At 47.1% G+C, this 21597-nt stretch overlaps 1 protein-coding gene across 2 annotated transcripts in view; it reads right to left on the bottom strand.

Annotated features, from left to right (window-relative positions):
* tiam1b (TIAM Rac1 associated GEF 1b) overlaps nt 1-21597 on the bottom strand; it is a 58272-nt gene that overhangs the window by 32006 nt on the left and 4669 nt on the right. Inside the window, exons 1-3 of one of the 2 annotated variants that reach the window (XM_056610549.1) lie at nt 14423-14690; nt 1739-1822; nt 325-1279 (exon numbers count right to left, since the gene is read on the bottom strand). In XM_056610549.1, coding sequence (XP_056466524.1) covers nt 325-1269 — 945 coding nt within the window. In that variant the 5' untranslated portion in view covers nt 1270-1279; nt 1739-1822; nt 14423-14690. Of the gene's footprint in view, nt 1-324; nt 1280-1738; nt 1823-14422; nt 14691-21597 lie in introns of those variants that run through there. The other variant, XM_056610548.1, reaches the window with a different exon arrangement.

Below are 21597 nucleotides of genomic sequence, written 5' to 3'. Positions count from 1 at the left end.
GAACTGTTCTTACTTCTTAACCAGTCGTACCAAACAAATAACTCCCCGTGAGTTTCTTATTGCTATGTGCATGCTGCAATTTGTCCTGTTGTTTTTTTTGAAAAAGCTTCTGCTTAACGACACATTCATCAAAATTGATCGCTGATATAAACCTACCCGGCCTAACCCTACCTAGAGAGGGGTATATCCATAAAACATATAAACGTATAAATCTAATTTACAAATCGAATTTATTTCCTCATTAATTGCCCACTGTCAGGCTCCTCCCTCTCCTGCCCCAACATGCACCGTGACACGCCCCCCGACGGGTCTCTTGTCCCTCACCTGGATGGTCTGCGCCCTCCTGCCGTGCATGGAGGTGTTCCTGGTGGCCTGGTGGGACCGCAGCCCCTCCGACAGGCAGTGGGACCGTCGGCACGGCAACGTGTACGCCCCGTACCCGCTGCCCCCCTCCTCCTCGGGCGTTGAAACCATCTTGTCTTCGTCGCCGCCGCCTCCGCCGCCGCCATCCCGCGCCGTGTAGCGGCCGCGTGACGCACGCCGTCGCCCGCCGGCGCCGCCACTCTTGGGGCTGTACAGCTGGTCCAGCGAGTTAGCTCTTTCACCGCCGCCGCCGCCGCCGCCATTGTCGCCGAGAGGGCTGCTCTGCAATTGGTCATCGCAGTCGGTGTAGTCCTCCCTCTGGTTGGCCGCGTCGATGATCTCCTCGGTGCTGGTCAGGTGGTCCTGGCTGATGTCGGACAGCGACAGCTCCAGGCTGTCCTCGCGCCACATGTCCGCCGACTTGGACCTCTTCTTCTCTCTCCTGCCGAGCGTGTCGCCGGCGGCGGAGGAGGCGGAGCCTTCGCTGGTCTTCTGGAGGTAGGTGCCCCCCCGTGCGCCCCGGGCGGCGGGGCCCGGCGGCGAGGGGGAGCGCGCGCCGACCAGGCGCACCGAGGGGTTGACCAGGTCGTTGTGGAAGGACACGGGCCGCAGGTTCATGGCCACGCGGTCCACCCATATGGGGCTGCCGAAGTGGGGCAGCACGTCGGCCTCGTCGAAGGGCTCCAGCCCGTTGTCGGCCAGGGACTGGGGGATGCTCGGCGTGCTGCTGGAACGCGTGCTGGTCTCCGAGTTCCGGTGCTCCATCTTCCCCGACAGGGCGTGCCGGGAGCGCCGGGACTGCTTGTTGGAGACGCGCAGCGAGCGGGACATGTGCTTGCGGGACAAGGGGCCGTGCTCGGTGCCGTAGAGGGCATAGTCCCCGTTCTGGCTCTCCACGTTGCCCATGATTCAAAGGCTTGGATGGAAGGAGAGAGAGGGGACACTTTCAATCACAACTTCTTTTGTGTGTATGTAAAGATATTTAATCCTACATTAAATTATTATATATCGTATATATAAATATATATTTTATATGTAGGCATGAAGAAAGTTCAGTAAAAAAATCTAAAAACTTCAACAAATGTGTTGAGGTTTACTGAACTTTCTTCATGCATACATATAAACTATATATTTATATATACACAATATAATAATTTTTCTACTTCAATATTATATTGCGTTACAGTATTTTCGTATTTTGCACTCATTTTAAAATACACTCCATTATCATTATTATTTCTCCATCTTGGAGAAAGGCGCTTTCGACCATTTCCCCCAGGGCTATATCCCAAAGCACACCAATTGGAATCTTAATCAGCATTCAGTCAGCATTCAACCGAAAATCCCTTCAAAAGATTGAAAGCACTCTGTTTACCCGTTTGATGTCACTGATGTTTGAGGCATTGTGAATGAAACTGGATCTTCAAGCAGTCGGTTCTCTGGGCAGCCCTACGGAACTCTAGGAAAAGAGTGAGAAGGAGAGAGGGATGACGTTAAGGTTGAAGAGTAGTTACATTGAAGTCACACTGAACACAATATTATGAACCAAATCTGTAATTGTGACACAAGACACAAAACAAAAGAGTAGCAGTCATCAATGCCAACCGGGTTATATAATTCAAATCAATCACAGACCGTTACGGACACAGTCAACCACAGCTGGTCGATGGGCACATCCTGTCAACTAGAACAACAGCATGGGCCGAGACGAGATGTGCATGAGATTCACACTGCCAGTTTGGCTCATACCGACAAAAATACACCCATCCACTGAGGGGCAGATAAAGCAGTCAATAATAAATGCATGACCCAGGATCCTTCGCAGCGACGTGCCATAAGAGATGAGGAGGGGAAGTCCCTGTGGTTCTCCACAACGACCCCTGTGCTCTATATCCACCGCCCGCCTACACTAACCAACCGCTTTACCGCCATCCTCCTGCGCGGGGCTTCTCCGCATCACATGACACTCCCTGCTCCCCTCAGCAGAGAGGAGAGACGTGTACCGCGCCCCCCCCCCCCCCCCCCCCCCCCCCCCCCCTCTCAATATTCAGCGGGAACGGAGGAGGAAGCGAGGGGGGGGGGGGGGCGGGAGGGCACCGGAGAGGACTGTGTGACAGAAACTACAGTGACAAGAGAACTTGAAGCATGAGCGAGCACAAGCTATGCAGAGCGGAGGAAAACATCACAGGGTCCCACGCCGGGGGACGCCGCTGTTGTTGGCGGCAAGGGAAGGACAGACGGACGGACCCCCCTGGACTAACCCCGGGGGCACCGGAAACCAGGGGCCAACACACGGGTGGATTGAGGCCCTCAGGACAAAAGAGACCCACAATTATAAGCTATTACTTATTAGTTGTTACTTATTAGTTGTTACGGTCCATTTGACTTTGATCGCATGCAGGGCTGTCTGCCAACCGTCATGGCGAGCGAGTGAGTGAGTCCCTATGGGGGGGGTCCCTCCGGGCCCCTAGGGATCGGGGTTGGACTGTTAGCGTTGCATAATCAGTTAATGTACACGCTGCTCCCAGGGTTCTTCTCTTGCATGCTGCATCGGTGGTTCACCGTTGCAGCATTCTGCGTTAATCTTTCCCATGAAGCATTGTGGAACAGGCAGAGAGGATGGACGGTGGATTAGATCGGGACGGCTGGGATGGCTCAATTCAGTTAGAAATGGTTTCGGTAAGGGATGGTGAAGCTTGGCTATCGTGTGGTTATGTTTGGGCATCAGGTTAGAGGCCCTTTATTTGAGGTTGAATGTTTGAGATTGTTAAGAAGTGCATTGGGTGTGTTGTGGCTGAGGTCAGGACTGAGAGCAGCTGGGAAAGCAACACCTCAGGTGAATAAGGCCCAATCCCATTTCTACCCCTTACCCCTTCCCCTTACCCCTTCAAAACAAGGGGGAGGGGTAAGGTGAAGGGGAAGGGGTAAGGGGTAGAAATGGGATTGGGCCTAAGTTCCGATACTAAGGGGGTACTCCCTGGAGTGCCCCCCTTGGGGTGTGGAGTGGGCGAAGCGTCTGACATATGGGCCGGTGAGGACTGGATGTACCCACCCTAGGGCTGGTGGAGCCTGGAGGGGCTGGTCAGTGGGCTAGAGGTTTGGGTTGGTTTACGACCGGAAGATTCAGCCCACAGCTGTGTTGTTGTAGACGTCCCTTTGGGTCAACTGCCCTGAGGGGGGGTGGGGGGTGGTGTGTGTGTGTGTGTGTGTGTGTGTGTGTGTGTGTGTGTGTGTGTGTGTGTGTGTGTGTGTGTGTGTGTGTGTGTGTGTGTGTGTGTGTGTGTGTGTGTGTGCTGCAGCGTATTGAGAGTTGGGGCGTTGCGTAAACTGGACTTGACCCCGTTTCCCTGTCTGGTGCGTCCCCCCCCCCCCCCCCCCCCCTCCCCCCCACACTACCTCCCGCTCCTCCCTTTAACCATCACTGCGTCGTCTCTCCCGCCCTCTCACCGCATCGCTCCTCCATCCCCGTCTCTCCATCTTTATCACCATCCCTCTCTCCCCTTAAAGTCCTTCTGCTTCATGTGTTGCCAGCTCTATGCTTCACTGCGTCTCACACTTACATCCCTCTCCCCCTCTCTCTCTCTCTCCCTCTCTCTCCCTCTCTCTCCCTCCCCCTCTCCCTCTCTCTCTCTCTCTCTCTCTCTCCCTCTCTCTCTCTCTCCCTCTCTCTCTCTCTCCCTCCCTCTCTCCCTCTCTCCCTCTCTCTCTCTCTCTCTCTCTCTCCCTCCCTCTCTCTCTCCCTCCCTCTCTCCCTCTCTCTCTCTCTCCCTCCCTCTCTCCCTCTCTCCCTCTCTCTCCCCCTCTCTCTCTCTCTCCAAGTACTGCACAGCACAGCATAATCTCAGTGACGTCTGAGTTTGGTAGGGTCCCACACCCACCCACTCACCCCCACCACCACCATCACCACCCCCCCCACCCACCAACACTGCAGACTCACACTGTCTCCATCCATCCTCCGTTAGGGAAACAGAGAGAGACTCGGGGAGATGGAGGGAGACGAAGAGATGGAGAGAGAGGAGGGAGATGGAGTGAGAGAGAGGGAGGGAGAGGGAGAGGGAGATGGAGTGAGATAGAGGGAGAGTCAGGACAGACGCCAACAGGAGGGGGAAGCCGCAGGGATGCTAATGCATTGTAACAACCTCAGAGTGGAACCCCTATGAGGGACACTCACAGCAGCGCTAACCGCGTGCTAACAGCAGCAGGCTCAATGCTGAACCAAACCGGACTGTAGATGATGATCCCAGGCCTTTCTGTCATGACGTCACTTAAATTACGTTTAGAGGGAGGGTCATGTTAATGTGCTGCCTTTAAGGGGGTAAGTCGAGATCACATGTATGCTCAATGACTTATTGAAATAGAAAACGATCTCCGATGGAGATTATCCATGCATAACAAAATGCATCTCATCTATTGCATAACAAAAACATAATGAAGACTGTGAATCAGAGTATTCACTTGGAAATTTGACTTTAAAGCAAAATATTATCATGACATGGCAAATTTAATCTACATAGAACAAGAAACACATGGCCCTGATAATAAAAATAGTAAAAAATGTAGTTGTAAGAGTATCCCCTTCTAAGGCCTAAATTGTAGCAGCTTTTTTGGCCGAGGGTCTCAAAGGACGGGGGGGGGGGGGGGGGGGTGCATATTATCCCCATGGCTTCAACCCAAGCCGACGTTGTGGTAAAGTTTAGTACTTAAAAGCCAACATCAAAATAAAGCGGTGCTTGTACAGGGCTCCGCACACCTCGCGCCGGGGGGGCCTTGGTCAAGACAGCGAAGTGCCTTGGTGGAGGCCCTTCAACATCACGGAGAGAACAGCGCTGGCGCTGTTCTCTCCGTGATGTTGAAGGGCCTCCACCAAGGTGGAGCGCTTACAAAGTGGTGGCCAGAGACTGCCAAAGAATTGTTCTTGTTCTCTCTACATTACATTCTCGGTTTAATACAAGTGACAAAATAGCATACATTACTATGCCTACAATCATGTAGGGCACGTTTACCACCTTTGAAACGGTTTTGGGTTCACTTTAAGGAGCGATGGCAAGTCCAAGTATAAAATAAAAATCGATCAAATTGCTCTTGAATGTAAAAATGTGTAATAAGAAAGGCCACAGAAGGACCCGAGCAGAGAGGGGGAGACGGGGTAAAGGTGCGGTGGGTGGAGTAGAGTCTGCAGTGAGGCAGCATGTTGTGATCAGATGGGATATTGAATTTGGCAGATCTCAGAGGCGCGGTGGTTGCAGTTTTGCGGTCCAAAGGCTTTTCAATGCTGCAGTGTTCTCACCGTCCTGCTGCCTTTACCAGTCCGTCACTGCGCTTTCCACTTCAGGCCTCCCACGCCTGCCTTTTTGGCATGCACACATACACACGGTTACACACTTTTGTCCATCAACCACTAGCTGCTTGAGAGTCGTTGGGTGACAATGAAGCTGATAACATAATTAAAATGATGCTATATATTTTTGGGCCATTTTTACCTTTTTATGGACAGGACAGTGAAGATGGGCAGGAAACTGGGTGAAGAGAGGGCTAAAATGCAGCATTTTTATCCATGTTGTGAGCCACCAAGCCAACACATCAGGTCATTACGGAGCAGGTAGGTGTGAAGAGGCCAACAGGTAGACTGTTGATAATGGGGTTTCGGCCCCAGAGCCTTCTCTGCTTGAATGTAAACAGAACAACTCCTAAACTACCCTGCATTAAGAAGGCCCTTAAACAGTACTCTCTACTCTCCGATCCATTCCCCCGGGAACCAGCTCCACAGTTTCCCTTTTAACCCTGCGCCGTCACGCCGGATCCCTTAAAGAAGGGTTGGGACCTCCGGTGAAAAAGCAGGTGTGTATGTGCTAGGTAACAGGAAACTTAGGACAGGTGACCCCACAGGAATGCATAGCAACCAATGGGCCTGAAGAACCTTTGTGGAAAACGCACTTAACAAGTGCAAATATCACACACACAGATCTCATCCAGATCCTTGATTAAATATATGGCCAGCGCGCTCCCGGCCACCCACGGAGCCGAGAGGAACAATGGGTTTACTGTGAGACAGAGCAACAACACTGGGCTCCAGGGCTCGGCACCAGATAGGCAAACTTAGACATACACAACTATGAGCTATCTGTTCTGCTTACTATTTGTGAAGGATTTGGTAATTCAGCTTCGGCAGACGCCTTAATCCCAACTGACTTCAGATACCTGGTAGAGGTAAGGGCGATGCCTACAGGTAGACTGCGGACATTATTTCAGGACAGAGTCGATCACCCAACTGACCACCCTATCCTGATGACAACTAGCCATCTGTCTTGGCGAGTTTAGCGAATCTGTTAATTTATGTTGGGTCCCTCGCTACTGTGTAATCCCCCCACTACCAATGGAAGAGATAAGATTCGAGGATAAGAGAGGGCTTCAGGACAAAAGACGTTACAGACGCAGTGCCTGTGTTCTCCAAGAAACAAAACACTGTGGTACCCCTTGTGTTCTCTGATAAACAAACCACTGTAGTTCCTGTATGTTGTCTGAGAAACAAACTAGTGTGGTTCCTGTTGGTTCTTTTAGAACTAAACCACTGTAGTAGCTCCTGTGTTCTCCGAGTAACAAACTACTACAAAGAAATGTCAGCGAGCGTGAGTAGTGCTTGATGCTGCTCTCAGGGACTTCTTTGATATTTGACCCGTGTGGCAGTGAACACAAAATGTCCACATGCTGAACCCCTCCCATTCCAGAGCTTGGATTGGCGCATCCCTGAAGCAGCATGCCACCGGAAGATTTACAGCGCCCTTTGTCATTAAAGACCACTTGAAAGCCGGGCTGAAATTTGACAAATACCTGGGCCTGTTGGGACAGAGGGCGCGGGGCAGGTACACCCCTACCCCCCCCAGCCACCTCCAACAACCTCTGCTTCCTGAACGCCGGTGCACACCAAAGCCCAGAGGAAGAAGCTGTCACTGCACTTCAAGCTTTGGAGAAAATTACATTTATGCCCTGCAGCAGAGACCACAAGGAAGGGGTATTTTACTGTAGAGGACTCAATGACAGCAGGAATCACCTTGGAGGCAAACGGCTGCATCTATGCATCCCATTTTATAAAAACAGGCCAAAAAACCGGAGAAACAAGGAGTTATAGTCAATGTTAGTTTGTTTGTTATTGCAGAGAGTCGTGCAAACATGCAAACACATTCCTGTCACGAAGGCTAAACCTTGCGCTGATAGGAAGGAATGTTTGGGGACAACAAGTTGCAGGCTCCAACACAATACTCCGGTAACCTGATCACCACACGCGGGAAAAAAAAACACAGGTGTGTTTGGCGTTTGATTGAAGTCAGTGCCAGTTTTCATCCATCCAGATCCTTTTGATATCCTTTCTTATGCCTACAATGAGAAAGAGATCCCAGATTAACTGAGGATGACTGACATCTTCAGGGATGAAATGCTGGAAACTTTCCTCCTGTGTACAATTTGTTTTATGATTTTTCATGACATTGTTCCACCAGCTGTGCCATCCTCAAATTCCCGCCCCCTATGGCTTTTTGTGAAATATTTTCACACATTAACACAGATTACGAGCCAATAACACTTAAATAACACATAAATAACACAAGAACACATAAATATATTTTCCTTGTGAATGAGTGCCAAGATATCTGTCAATTCATGCCAAGATGATGACAGCCGTATTCGATTCTAATGCAAGAGGTGGCAGGTAATGATGAGTACATGACATCCTTCAATTGATTTTCTTTGGTTTATAAATCGAAAAAGGACTTTGACAAAGTTTAGAACAAAGTTTTGTTTAGATCTGCTGTCGCCATTTGCTATAAAGAAGCAAAAAAGCGTGATGCAAAATAGGTCTGTACACGTCGTCCTATGTGTGTCTGTGAACAGAAAGAGGATATGTCCCCCTGCGAGGGTTTATCCAGATGAAAGGAACGCTCAGGACAATCCTGTCTGAGAGCGTCGTGGTCCGGCCACAACTAGAGGCCCATTACGGTGTCAACAGACTAATAGCAGGGCTGGCTCCATCACCTTTGAAGACGCGGGTTCGACTCCCCACCAAAGCAATTTTGCTGATGAACATGTGATCAAAGATGGGTTTTTTTTTTCTCCCCGCTTCTCTTTCAACCACAAACGCCGCCCCCCTTAACACCACAATCCCACCCTCTCCTATCATCTGTTCCCAAGATGAATGATGGTTGGTTTTGTTATTACGACCATCAAAAAAGTCCCCCTTGGCTTTCTTCCTTGCGTCTTAAATGCACATGGAGTCGGGGAGTGGAGTCCAAAAGGCGCATTCTAGCGCTACAATGCCAAATTTAACGCTTCAATTCTGGAGACCCAGCCCACCCAGTTGTGCGGGAGCTATATTTCCACTGGCATGGCTACCGGGTAACCATGGTTACCCTGAGCTAGCCATTATCCTAGCTTGAGGTGGTTAACAGGCATGGCCGAGAGCACAGCAGTGTTTGATACCAAAACGTCCACCACCTTTGGCATGCTAATGTGAGCGGCGTGTTTTACTAGTGTTAACTCAGGCGGTTAAAACGTGGTGTGTGAAAGGCTCCTCAATGGGGGACAGCCAACAGGTCATTGGACATGTGGCGACTCGTCCCAGTGTCAGCAGCTGGCTCCGGCTTTAGAAAACGTGTATTTACCAACAGCAATAGGTTGACACGTCTCCCTTTAGGCTACGAAAAACTCACCCAAACCTTTCAAGTTAGCTGGCTTGTTATGCCATATGTGTGTTCCCAAAACAGCAACCAGCCTTTCTGTGGTATGCTGTCGGTGTTTATTGCTATCCGTTCGCTTGCTTAAAATGTATATTTTTCGTGTTTTGTTCAGATATGGAGTGCTGTTGTGCCTCAATTGTCCTCAGGGATGAATAGAGCTCACATCTAATCACCATAATTTGCATTCTAAAAATTGTTGTACTACAATAGAAAACGGCCATGAAGAAAGACATGAACAAATATAAGCAAAGAAACCATCCATTGGGGGAAAGTAATTCCCCTTGTGAGTGTCCTCCTCCCGGCTTCGTCTACAGCTCCTCTAAACAAAGAGCTAGACCAGAGATGACCTTCTCACAGTCTGGGAGACCAACCCTGACAAGGGGAAAGGTCTAGTCTGACACCAACACCACTAAAAGTCATCCCTCTATGCTGCATTTACATGCTTCAAATTCCAGACTGAATGGGATGGGATGGGATGGCACAGTGCACACACACACACACACACACACACACACACACACACACACACACACACACACACACACACACACACACACACACACACACACACACACACACACACACACACACACACACACACACACACGTCTAACTAAAAATCTGTCATTTCATCTTATCTTATGCACAATGTCTGATCCTAAATGCAAAAGGGTCCACAAGGGTGCCACAGAGGCTTTTCTGTGGCACATTGGCAACTAAAATGTGAGCGATTTTATGGGCAACAGTAAAAAGATCTCCAAAGGAAAGCCTACCAGTATTATCATTCAGATTTGTATCCTTCTTAATCCTTCTACTGTTATGTTTATTAAGGAAACTAAAACAGCATGGTGCCAACTTAAGTCCCTGTTGTTTACATCCACCAAACTGTTTGGGATTTTATATAATCTCACTTGTTAATGACAACAGTTTAGTGGAATAGAAATAGGCTTACATTAGAGGACGTTAGCTGAATAAATGGTAGCATTTATTTTTTATTCATACCAAGTTGAAGGGTTTACAACGCTCCGCCAAGCGATCGAAACTCTCTTAATTATGCTAGTGAGCTAGCATTAGCATGCCAATGGAAATGTTCAATTGGAGTTGATGTCCTAACACTAAAGGCCAAGACCCCCCCCGGTGGGCAAGACCATTCACCTGGCAATCAGGCCAGGATAGCCCTCCATGGCCATTCAGGGCCCAGGACACACCGCCAGGAAAACCCTGATTACAGGACTGTGGGGCTCTGTTTCCTGCCCAGGAGAAGCAATGTGCCGACTTCACGGAGACCAGTAATGCCTGACTATTTTATAATATAAGAGAGTACAGCTTAAACTCTTTTTCTCTTTTTTACAGTCGAGTTCCGTGGTATTTTCCTCGCAGAGCCAGAGTTGATGTTGCAGGCTGCAATGTTTCACTACAGAACCCTCTTACTTTAGAAAATAGCAGAGCGAGCCAGATCTCATTTAACTGGTTCTCAAGTCACAGAGGGCAGGACACGTCAAGGTAACTTTGCCTTCAACACCCTCTAAAGATCCACAATCAACTCCCCCCTCCAACACACACACACACACACACACACACACACACACACACACACACACACACACACACACACACACACACACACACACACACACACACACACACACACACACACACACACACACACACACACACACACACACACACACACACGTCAAGCTCTGTTATCTTCACAATCTCCCGCTACAATATTGATAGATCAGGATGGGTTCCCTGCCCTCTTGTAAAAGGGCCTCACTTGGAGGGGGGCTCTGCATAAAGTATTCACGACGGCAGAGTAGAGATGATCTACAGGGGTTCAACCGCATGTGGAAAGAAAGATGTGCACACACCTAAATAACCTCAACCTGGCTCGCAGAAGCAAGAGTGGTTCCTCCAACTCCTAAATCATTCTTTTCCCTCCAGGGCGTGTCTTTTTCGCCAGGCTATAAGGTATCAATTGAGGGGTATGGGCTTGTCTCAGCTATACCTTTGGATAAAGGCTGTTGAAAGGGATACATCAACGGGGGCAGTGTTTGAGTGGCCGACCTGACCCCCTACCTAACTACCTAGCCCCCCCCCCCCCGCCCCAATGCCTTGTGCAGCCAAGCAGAACAAGCTCAGACCAAGCACACTTCGCTACACAAAGCCAGCTTGAGATGTCTGACGCTCCATCCTCCCAGATCATAGTCTATATGACAGGCTGGTGGTTTCTACTGCACCCACACGTTACAATACACAAACACGCTTTTTTAGCATACACAGGCCTGGGATGTCTACAGCATGCAAACAGTTGTTATTTCTACAGCACAGACTCCCACCAAACCAGCCAGCCACACACACACACACACACACACACACAGAACATGCAGTGTTCATGAAGGCAGTGTTTCCATAAAAACAGCGCTATGGACAATGAGGTTACAGTATTACAGACATGTAGACATAAGCCGACTGCAGGCTTTAAAGGGGCGCATTATTGGGTCAGTGTCATGAAGAAACAGCAGTCATAGAGATGCATAATCCACGCCCAGCGTTTCGGTTCACAGGCTTTAACCAGCAGACAAAAATTCTGACGAAAAGACACAAAGAATAGATTCGATTTAGATAGTAGTATAATACATAACGTTTCCTCGTTACGTGTACTACATGAACTACATGAAGTGTGGCCTGCCTGCGGTCTTAGATGTGACCCTGTGGAACCAAGCAGACTGCTAATGGAAGAATCACAGAGCCAGCTGTTGGCCAGCAGCTAAAAAACAAACGGAGCAGGGTCGGCTAAAGGCACCAGCATCCATCATGCGTGATCACACACACCAATCCAAAATATTCAGAGACGGGCTGTGCAGCCCGCGACCAATCGGCACGCACCGTCCCCGCCGGTCTGTTGGGCACACAGAAGGCACGTCGGGACACGGCGACTCCAAATCAATTTTTTGAGGATTCAGACTGGAGAAAAACACAAATAAACTAACGAGTTTGTCTCAGGCTTCCTAGCCACTACTGGGAGACGTGTTAAAGGTTAGGGCCGACTTCTGCAGTACTCGCTACATGACTGGTCTTGATGGTCAGCCATGCATTGCCATGGGGTCGGTAGGCCAAACTAGCCTACTGTTGGGAACATGCTTGGAATCTGCATATCTGTAGCATCCTTGGTATGAGGAGCCTTAAGGAAAAACAACAAACCTAATCAGAACAAATATCATGTTGCTTGCATGTGTACAGACATGCCGACAGAACACCGGGAATTTTTTTTAACACAAACCCTCTTTTCACAGATACATATTCTTGGTCTAGGGTTACAGAAAGTCACTGTGACTAAGAATCAACTCTTTTATCACAATATGAGAAGGAAAAAAATAACATAGTGGGTAACGACTTCAAGGCTGAATGATGACACCAACAATGATACAACTTTTTCAGAAATTTTCTAAGGGATGGTAAGAGAGAAACATGATGCATATAAATGGGGTTGAGAGGGTATGTTTAAGATGGTGTTACAGTAACTTTAAATAACAGCAACATGATAGGTTTATTCATTGTTAGACATACCTTGTTTATATTTGGGCTGCTATAGAAAGCATCAATCCCGTTTTACAAATGTAAATACTGCATCAAATAAAACCGCCCTATAAAATAAAATTCACCACCATTGTCATTAGCCCAGAATGTATGCATGCATGAGGAAAGGTTATGGCACGTTATAACTGGTTCACTTGGAGGTTAAATGTTGTAAATTCAAACCAAAAGGAGAGAAACGTCTGATTGTAGCATAATAAAGCAGGCTATTTTTCTGCCAACTCTGCAGCTATGCCCATTTCTCCACTTTTATACAAGAGATTTTATCACCTGAACAGCTCATTTAAATGAGGCGCCAGGGACGGAAAACTGTAGTTTTTATATATTATTTATCCATCTATATAAACATGCAATACCTTGCAACCCTTTATCCCCATACTGCATCTCCAAAAAAAATATATATATATATTTAAAGTCAGACTGAATATAATTTGTTAGTCCATAAAGAAACAATAATGATGTGTTTAAAACTCAAACAAATCCATGTGTTTCGCAACAGATGCTTAGCTTCACGGTAAACACATGGGAGCCCCCCAGAGTCGGGGCAAGCTGAACCACAGCCCCCCCCTCCTAATTCCCCAGGCGTGCCATCATTTCCATAACTATGACTCCACCAGATGACCACTTCTCGCCCATCGCGTCCCAGTGGGCCATCCACACAAAGAACTGATTTTAAACCGACTCACACACACCCCACATCCCTTCCCCCCAACCCCCCCCCCCCGTTGACGCACGACGGGGAGCTCTCCTTGACTTTGACCAGCTCTGCCTCCCTTATTATTTGCAATTCATCATCTGCCGCTCACACTGTCACTAACCCACCAACAGACCACTGGCAGCACAGCCCGGCTTTGTAATCCCACGTCTGACTGGGGGCACATTGTCTCGACTCCGCCGTTGAATGGTTTACAGAGTGTACGTTAGCCTACGCACAAGCCCCTCGCCGGCAGACGTAGGTAGAAGGCTGTCCTAAAGAGAGGGCTACAGGTAGCTACGTCAATAGCCCTAACACCCACCCAGAACAAAATGACACTCATCTTAAAAAAATGAATCTAAAAATAGAGCGGCAGACAACAGGAAGTTGATAGGTAAACTTGCACACTGCTCAGTTTCTTGGCGTCTCGTTTGAATACAATTACAATTAGCTGACGCTTTTATCCAAAGCAACTTACATCGGTTAATTCACACATAGACGGCAGAGTCAACCATGCAAGAGTCAGCCGGCTCGCCAGGAGCAGTTAGGGTTAAGTGTCTTGCTCAGGGACACATCAACACTCAGCTAGGAGGAGCGATCTAGCAACCTTTCGGTTACAAGACAACTGCTCTACCTCCTGAGCTAAGCCGACCCAAATAATAAACCAAACAACGGAGGGAGGCACACCTGTACGATAACTACTCATTCAAAACTTCATAGCACTCGTTTTGTACATGTTTAGTTTGGATTCCTACCTGCAGCTGTAAGCATTCCCAAAGTCTCCACAACCAATCCACCACTAGAGGAACAAGGTGACTTTTGACTGTGCCTCAATCATTCACAGAAACACACTGCTTTACTGCCCAGTTTCCCTCTCAAAACCCCAGAACAAATGTCAGCAATGGCCACAACTGCTCTCATTTCAACACCTCCTGTAGCTGCACAAAAGGCCAATCTAGCCCCTAAGCCATTTGTCTCTGGTTTCCCCCCCAAAAAAAAGGAGAGGGAAACCAAAGAGCAGCAAACACAACAGCCTTACCTGAGGAGAGGAGAGAAGGAGGGTTGGAGGCGGTTTGGGTGATCCTAGAAGAAGTGTCCTCTCGCCTTTCAGGAAGAAATCAAGGTATAGAGGAAGTCCATCAAACAACATCCCTGCAAGCCCGGAGACAATTCAATGAGCGCCCAGAAGAGACAAACCCTGACAAAAGTATGGATGTGGCCCTCTTCCCGGTGCTCAAAAGGAGTGAGTCCTGTTTGCAGGGGATGGGCTCAGGGACTGAGAGTGTGTGTTTGTGTGTGTGTGGCGAAGAGGAGGTGGGGGGTGTGTTTGTTAAAACCCTCCTCCTTTCCTCACTCCCCTGGACCCCACCCCACCCCACCCCCCGCCTGACAAACACACCCTTAAAACTGCAAACGAACAGCCAAAAAGGAATGTCTGTCCCCTCCCCCAAGTATTTTAATTGTACCCCCCCCCCCCCCCCACACACACACACACCACTCCTCTCCTTACCCTCCTCCCCCATCTTGAGATAGCATCATATTCACACCACCTTGTAACCTCTTCCACTATTGAGCCCTCCTTTGACCTCTCCCGTCCTTCCCTTTTGTCCTGTAACCTATTCTGGTGTATCCTTGTCTCCTCACCCCTCACAAATCACTGGGTCAGGAAGAAAAATAAGACGAGGACATTGGTGAAAAACTCTGACTACAGCTGTCCAAGTTTTGATGTCAGGACATTAAATAGTGAATGGTACGCTTAAATAAACAACATACTTCCTCCTTGGATGGTTGGAAATTGTGAAGAAATAACTAATTCTATTTTTCACTTAAATGCACCTATTCAAAATTGCCTCTCTGCACACTATATGCACTTTAATAATAGTATGCTTTTAAAACAGTTGTAACTTTCTTTGACATGATTGTTTTTTACTTTTGTTTATTTATTGTTTTATTGTTAAATATCTAGTAAATATACTGTATGTATAATTTCTGTCAATTTAAAAATGTATTATTATTTTCCAGGATTTCTAGTTCTAGTACCGGTATTGTAAAAAGCAGATCAACATACTCAGAAGTAAACCATTACTTATCCACTTTGTTAAGATGTGAGCTAAGATAGCGCCTTTATCGTTGAGTGAAACGATAATTAAGAGTGCACAGACCCGGGTCTAAAATAGACTTGTGAAGGAGCCGGAGGCTGTGAGTGTCGTTGTCATGGCGGCGGTGATGTCGTGGGGGGCAAAATCAAGACCGCGGTAGATGCAGCAGGACAGCCAGAGGCAGAGAGACCAAGAGTAAGAGGTAGAGAGACAGATCAAAGATTGGTCAATGTTCGAAAGGATCTGGCTTTGACTTCAAACCCTGACGCGAGGCATCATTTGCAGACGCGAGGCATCAGTAGGTATCTTTGAGAAAGAGGTCCTAGTGTGGACAAATGACATGCATCACAAAAAATGAATTGAAAGGCACTTGGAGAAAAGCATCGGCTGAATGACTAAGTAGTCATAGTGAGAGAGGGGGACAGAAACATAGATAAACAGACAAGAGAAGGAGACACTGACAAAGAGACAGAGAGACCGAGAACGACAGGCGTAGTAGAGCTAGCCCCTCTGAGAGACAAGTGCAGATATTGGTGTGTCTAGACGGTGTGATTGCTCGGTCTAAACCCGCGTGCCCTCAGCTGTGTGGTGGATCTAAATGCCTCTTCCTTTCTCCGTTCAAGGCAGAGCAGTGACCTCCGCATGCAGACCAGGCTGAAAAGGTCACCCCACTAATGAGCCAGAGCATCTCTCCTGGATATGGCGGATCCAATTTCCCATGAATCTTCCTAAAACTATCGGCCTCCCACAGGCTTAGGGCTCTGACATCCATCCGTCCATACACAGACTGGATGAGAATTTGTATTCAACGTTTTCCCAGGAAAAAAAAAAAGACACATCTGAGAGAATATAGGCCACACGACACTGGATTGAAAATATATCATTGTATCCTTGTGTTTGTCTACAAATATATCATATTCAGTACAAATTTCCCATACACATAAAAACAAACAATCCAAAGAGATGTACTTAACCATTGTTTACATTGGCTGACCAACTAGAATAGAATATTATTTATGCATAAAATGTTTTAGCACATTGTTGTGAGCTGAGATAAAACTGGAATTCCATGTTGAACAGAAGCCAAATAAGCGATCATCAGCTAGCTTGATAAGACCGAGAGCTGAGTTCCATCCTTCTTAACAAACTGCAAACACAACCGTCACAGGATAGTGGGTGTCCAATTCCCTTCCTAAAAGGAACTGGGTTCGATCCGAGATGACATGCATCTGAACTCACTAAATGAGACATTGGATAAGTGTAGGCTAAATTACTAATAGTATACGGTAGCCCTATGGTAGATAAAGAGAGCCTAACCCTTACCCTTATTGGCCCCACTTACTTTGCACAGATGAAGATCTAAAACCAATCTGCTCCAACAACAAGCATATAAAAAATTAACGCAAAGATTGTGCATGCAAAGTTTGTGCATGCAAAGTTTGCCCATTACCAAAAAAAAATAAAGACAAAAAAAAGGTCTTCATGCAACCAGCTTGTCTGCTGGTAGATTTGATTGGACATTCAACACATTGACAGGTCGGTCAATATCTCCATGGCGACATATTGACAGCTGAGCCTACAGTTTATCTAGTATCCACATGGAGATGCCTTTTACAGTGACGTCGCAGCAAATTACCATTACAGCGAATTGCCTGCAGGCACAGATAACTCGCTGAAGAGGGAGGGCTGTTGTGTTGACTGATTTGATATCATTCAATATTAGGGGTAAGGGTGTTCGACTCCAAGTCAAAATCCCAGTGAAAAGACTGGGTTCGATCCCAATGACCACAGACTACCCGTCGGAATTCTGCGGTTAAAAAACGCGTAACTCGTACCGGCTCCGTAGTGTCATTGTATGAATTCACTGGATAAAAGCATCTGATCAATTAACCATCAGTAAAAACATTATGCCTGCGCGGCTCAGAGCAAGACTCTTAACAATAATTAGTTATATAAATAATTTAATTAATATAAGTAAGGGATAATGCCCGACGAGGTGTCCATTATCAGGAATTAATGGACGACGTGGAGGCGTGAACCGTCCGACGCGAAGCGGAGGACGGTTGCCTCCGCGAAGTCCATTAATTCCTGATAATGGACACCTCGAAGGGCATTATCCCGCTTATACCACGGTCACTTACCAACGGTGACCAAATTAAGAACATTAATTTATATTTTCATGCGTTTTACAATCCGAATATAAAGTTTTCCACAAAACATACATTTGTTTGCCTGGTTACGCCTGAGGGTCCGACTAATACCCGGAACCACCATTACACGCCCGTTGGGTTCTCATGCAACGGAAACGTTGTTCACTCCTCCAGTAATTAGGACGGACCATAGCTACGACTTTAGAACGGGAGGTAACGGGAGGTATTATAGTCCGCTGAGCTTTGTTTTGTTTCCCGTTGCTATGGTTACTACTATTTTAGAGACGATACGCCCATAGACATCTATGGATACGCCAGCTAGCGCATTAATTGAGAACGGTAAACAGACAATTTGACGGAACTACTTGTCCAGGTGTCCGTATATCAGGAGTTAATGCACACCCTGCATCCAATCAGAATCGAGTATTCCCGCAGACCGTGGTATAAAACCTTATATTAGGTTTTATATTAACATTTAGCCCGGGGCATTTATCCAAAGAGAATAACAAGTAAAGCCAGGGACAATCAAATCCCAAAATCAACACCGGAGTCACTACAAACGTGTGTGCTGCAACCAAAAGTTTTTAGAAATGTTGAAAAGGTAGGTTCTCGTTTGAATACAGTATGCTCTGACGATGAAGCATTTACTTGACTGTATTTTCTGGGCATATTTTGCCTTTATTCAACTGCCTTGAGTCAAACAGTTCCTGCAGACTTTGGTTGATATTTCTTAATAACAAGCCAAGTATTTCCTTAATTTATGCATGCCTAGATTTCCTGACCTGGTGTAGTAGTGTTGTGAGGGGCTACAAATGTCAAGACAGAGTCTGCGGTGGAAGGTACAGCAAGGTCACCCCGTGTATAAGGCTTGTTCTGCATGAGCAGGCTCGGCATGGAAATGACAGGACTGACATTAAACACAGTGTGTTTGTCTTCCTCGTCAGGCAAACACAATAAAACCTAGCCCCAGCCTCAGAGGTGACAAGGTCAGCGCAAACCACGCTGCAACACGAGACGCTGTACATCTTCTGCTCCGCAAATAAAACAACAATTGGCCCAAAACAACGCACAGTCACACCTGTGGTAAAACATCCGGAAAATTCAGATGATAATAACATTTGCCTGTTGGTTTAATTTGCAGCAACAAAAAAACAATGCCACCAGAGCTGTTCATCAAAATGAGCCTGAACATGACTTGCATCAAATAGATTGTAGGCTAATCGGTCAGCAGTGTTAAACAAATGAATTAGACAGAATAAAAAAAACTGTTTACGTTCTAGAAGTGTGTTCACTGTTGCAAACACAATTGCCTACATTTTTGGATTAACAGACAAATCCTCATCAACAACTCTCCCTTCCCCAACTGCTGTTCTTCTCATATGCAATTAGTCAATTCCAACAGTGTAATCCATTTTAAGTCTATAACATTATATCCCAGCATTGCCCTCCAAGCCTTTAAACTGTACGAGGCTAGGCCAGTAGGCCGCATCCACCGATCAAGCTAGGAGGAGTTTGAATAGAAGAAGCCGCTACTGTCACCAGAGAGATGAAAGAGCAGAAGCCATGGGGTTGGAGGAGATCATTAGCGCAGGGCGGTGGCACTGGCGGTGGTCTCCTGCAGAGCTCCTCGTCTTCCCGACAGACTTCAAAGGCGCGAGAGTGAATTGGTGAGTTCATTTGGAATGCACAGGAGGAGGACGACGAGGAGGAGGAGCAGCAGGAAGAGGTTGGAAGCTTACGTGTTCTCTATTGCTTCAGACTCGCGGCTTACATCATAGCAGGTTTTTTGGGTATCTTCAGTGGCATAACTTCAGTGGCATAACCCGGCTACCACAGAGTGGTAGCCGGGTCAGGCAGAGGACAGGATAGTACGGTCCACTAATGGAGTCCCTGGTTTAGTGGCGGTTTATCAGTTTGTACCATTGTCCGCCCGTTATGGCTCCAATTGCCCTCCTAACCGGAAGGGTGGATCTCTCTTCTGGGTTCCTTGTAAAAGTTTCCCTCTGGGGGAGTTTCTGCTTTAAGTCCTTCACAGGGCTTAGGGTTAGCGGGTGCGGTGAAATGTGGGCCGTTGAAGCCCTTTGGGACTGGAAGAGTGATAAAGGGTTTAACCAAAATTTACTCGACACAGATCCATTACTTTTACTGAACACTACCATTCATTTGGATCTGTAAAATTCTAGGTCAGATCAAAGATGTTCGACAAAGCTGCTTTCAACTGTTGACTCCTTGCAGAATAATTACAATATAAAGTTTTGAAAGTGGACCGTCCAGATCACTGCATTGACATGAAGCCGACGTGTGTCACTATTGCAGTGGTTGAGAGAGTTGCTAACGTTATGCTAGTTGTTGGAAACTGGCAATCGGCCCAAAAACAAAAAAACACAAACTGTACAATCATAACTTCAAAAAATGCCCCCTATTTTACCACAAGTGTGTTATTGAGGAGCTATTACAATCCACATCAACCCTATAGTGACATCAGAAGTTTGTCCACCTATACTCAGACAAAAACAGTTTGAGAACCACGAGTTTGAGAGTTATTCTCAGCATTCCTCTGGCTGGAAATGAATGGGACGGAAGTGGGGTGTCCAAAACCCCAGGCCCCCCGCGGTGATTCATGGCAGCAGCAGTTTAGAGACGCTTACTGTGTTCTCCCTGCCAACCTCAGCCTCTTATCAGCCAAGAGGAGCCCACAAGCTCTCCCCCTACCACCCTCCCCTGCGGGGTCACCGTCACAGAGGGTCCGACAGAGGGGGGGGGGGGACGAACAAGCATAATATGGAGATAAGGCCTAAATTATTTTTTTTGTTTGGTTCCGGTTTCCGACCGACCCCGTCAATTTATGTGCGACCCAAATTATTTTATGAGCTTTAAAAAAACCAACTATAATTACGTTTTGGTACAGCACCTCTTCATTCTGTACAAGGATGAGCAAATTTTCTCGTTTTTAAATGAAAACAACCTACCTATCATTCGCTGCCGCTGGACAAAATAAAATAAAAAAATAAAATAAATTCCCTACCTACCCATTTTTTTTTTACGCCTAAAATAAATTCTGATGATGGAATTCATACGTCACGTTCCTCCACATTAATACTTACTGCGGCGGGTGCGCACCAGGAGGTGGATTAATTAAACTAGCCAAGACGACGATGTTGATGTTAGGGATGCGGATATGATCAAAGTTAAAAGATAACACAAACTGAAAAAAAGTTCTGCTGATTAAATCTTTCAAAATAAGTTTATATTTTGTTTTTACCACGACTATCTGTTTCAACAGAGTGACAGATATCAGACATTAAAGAACTCTCTACTGGACTCATCTCGCCCTCGGTATTCCCATTAGGATCCTACATTGAGGCGCTCTTCGTGGTCACCTGTTTGCACCCAGTCTGTGATTATTATTATACTTTGCCGCCATCGTCAGAGTCTTCCTAAAGCCTCCTACAGAAGAGACCGCGGTCCCAGCGACTGGATCCTGACCGCGTGGGCCTCACCAGCCCACATGCTTTGAAACGCCGATCAATAAACGTCTGCTCGGGCTACGTCTCTTTGTTCCCTCAGTATTCCTTTCCATGCTCGCTTCCAGGCTCCGAACAGCCCAGGGGCGGGTTCCTGGTCCTGAATGTTAATCTGTAGACCGGGCTTTAAATAACAATAGTCTCTTCAGTTGATTTATTCAAAACATAGCCCTGTGTGAGACTGTGCGTGCTTATGTTTTTATGGATGTGCACAAGTTGTTATGCAGTCCGGCGTCCACCTGTAGGCAACCGAGAAAATCGGCCTATCTAAACCCCACTATTAAGTTACACCTATACTACTCTTCTAGAATAGAGCATTTGAACATAAACCAGGGTTATACCATCCGATACCCAAAAGTGGTGAATTCTATTAACCCTTGCGTAATAACGTTTCATGCTTACAAGTAATGAAAAAAGATTGTGGTCTCAGGAAACGAAAGA

Source organism: Gadus chalcogrammus, chromosome 16 (genome assembly GCF_026213295.1).
Source record: "Gadus chalcogrammus isolate NIFS_2021 chromosome 16, NIFS_Gcha_1.0, whole genome shotgun sequence".
In the NCBI taxonomy this organism is placed as follows: Eukaryota; Metazoa; Chordata; class Actinopteri; order Gadiformes; family Gadidae; genus Gadus; species Gadus chalcogrammus.
This window is presented reverse-complemented; position numbering and strand designations above follow the sequence as displayed.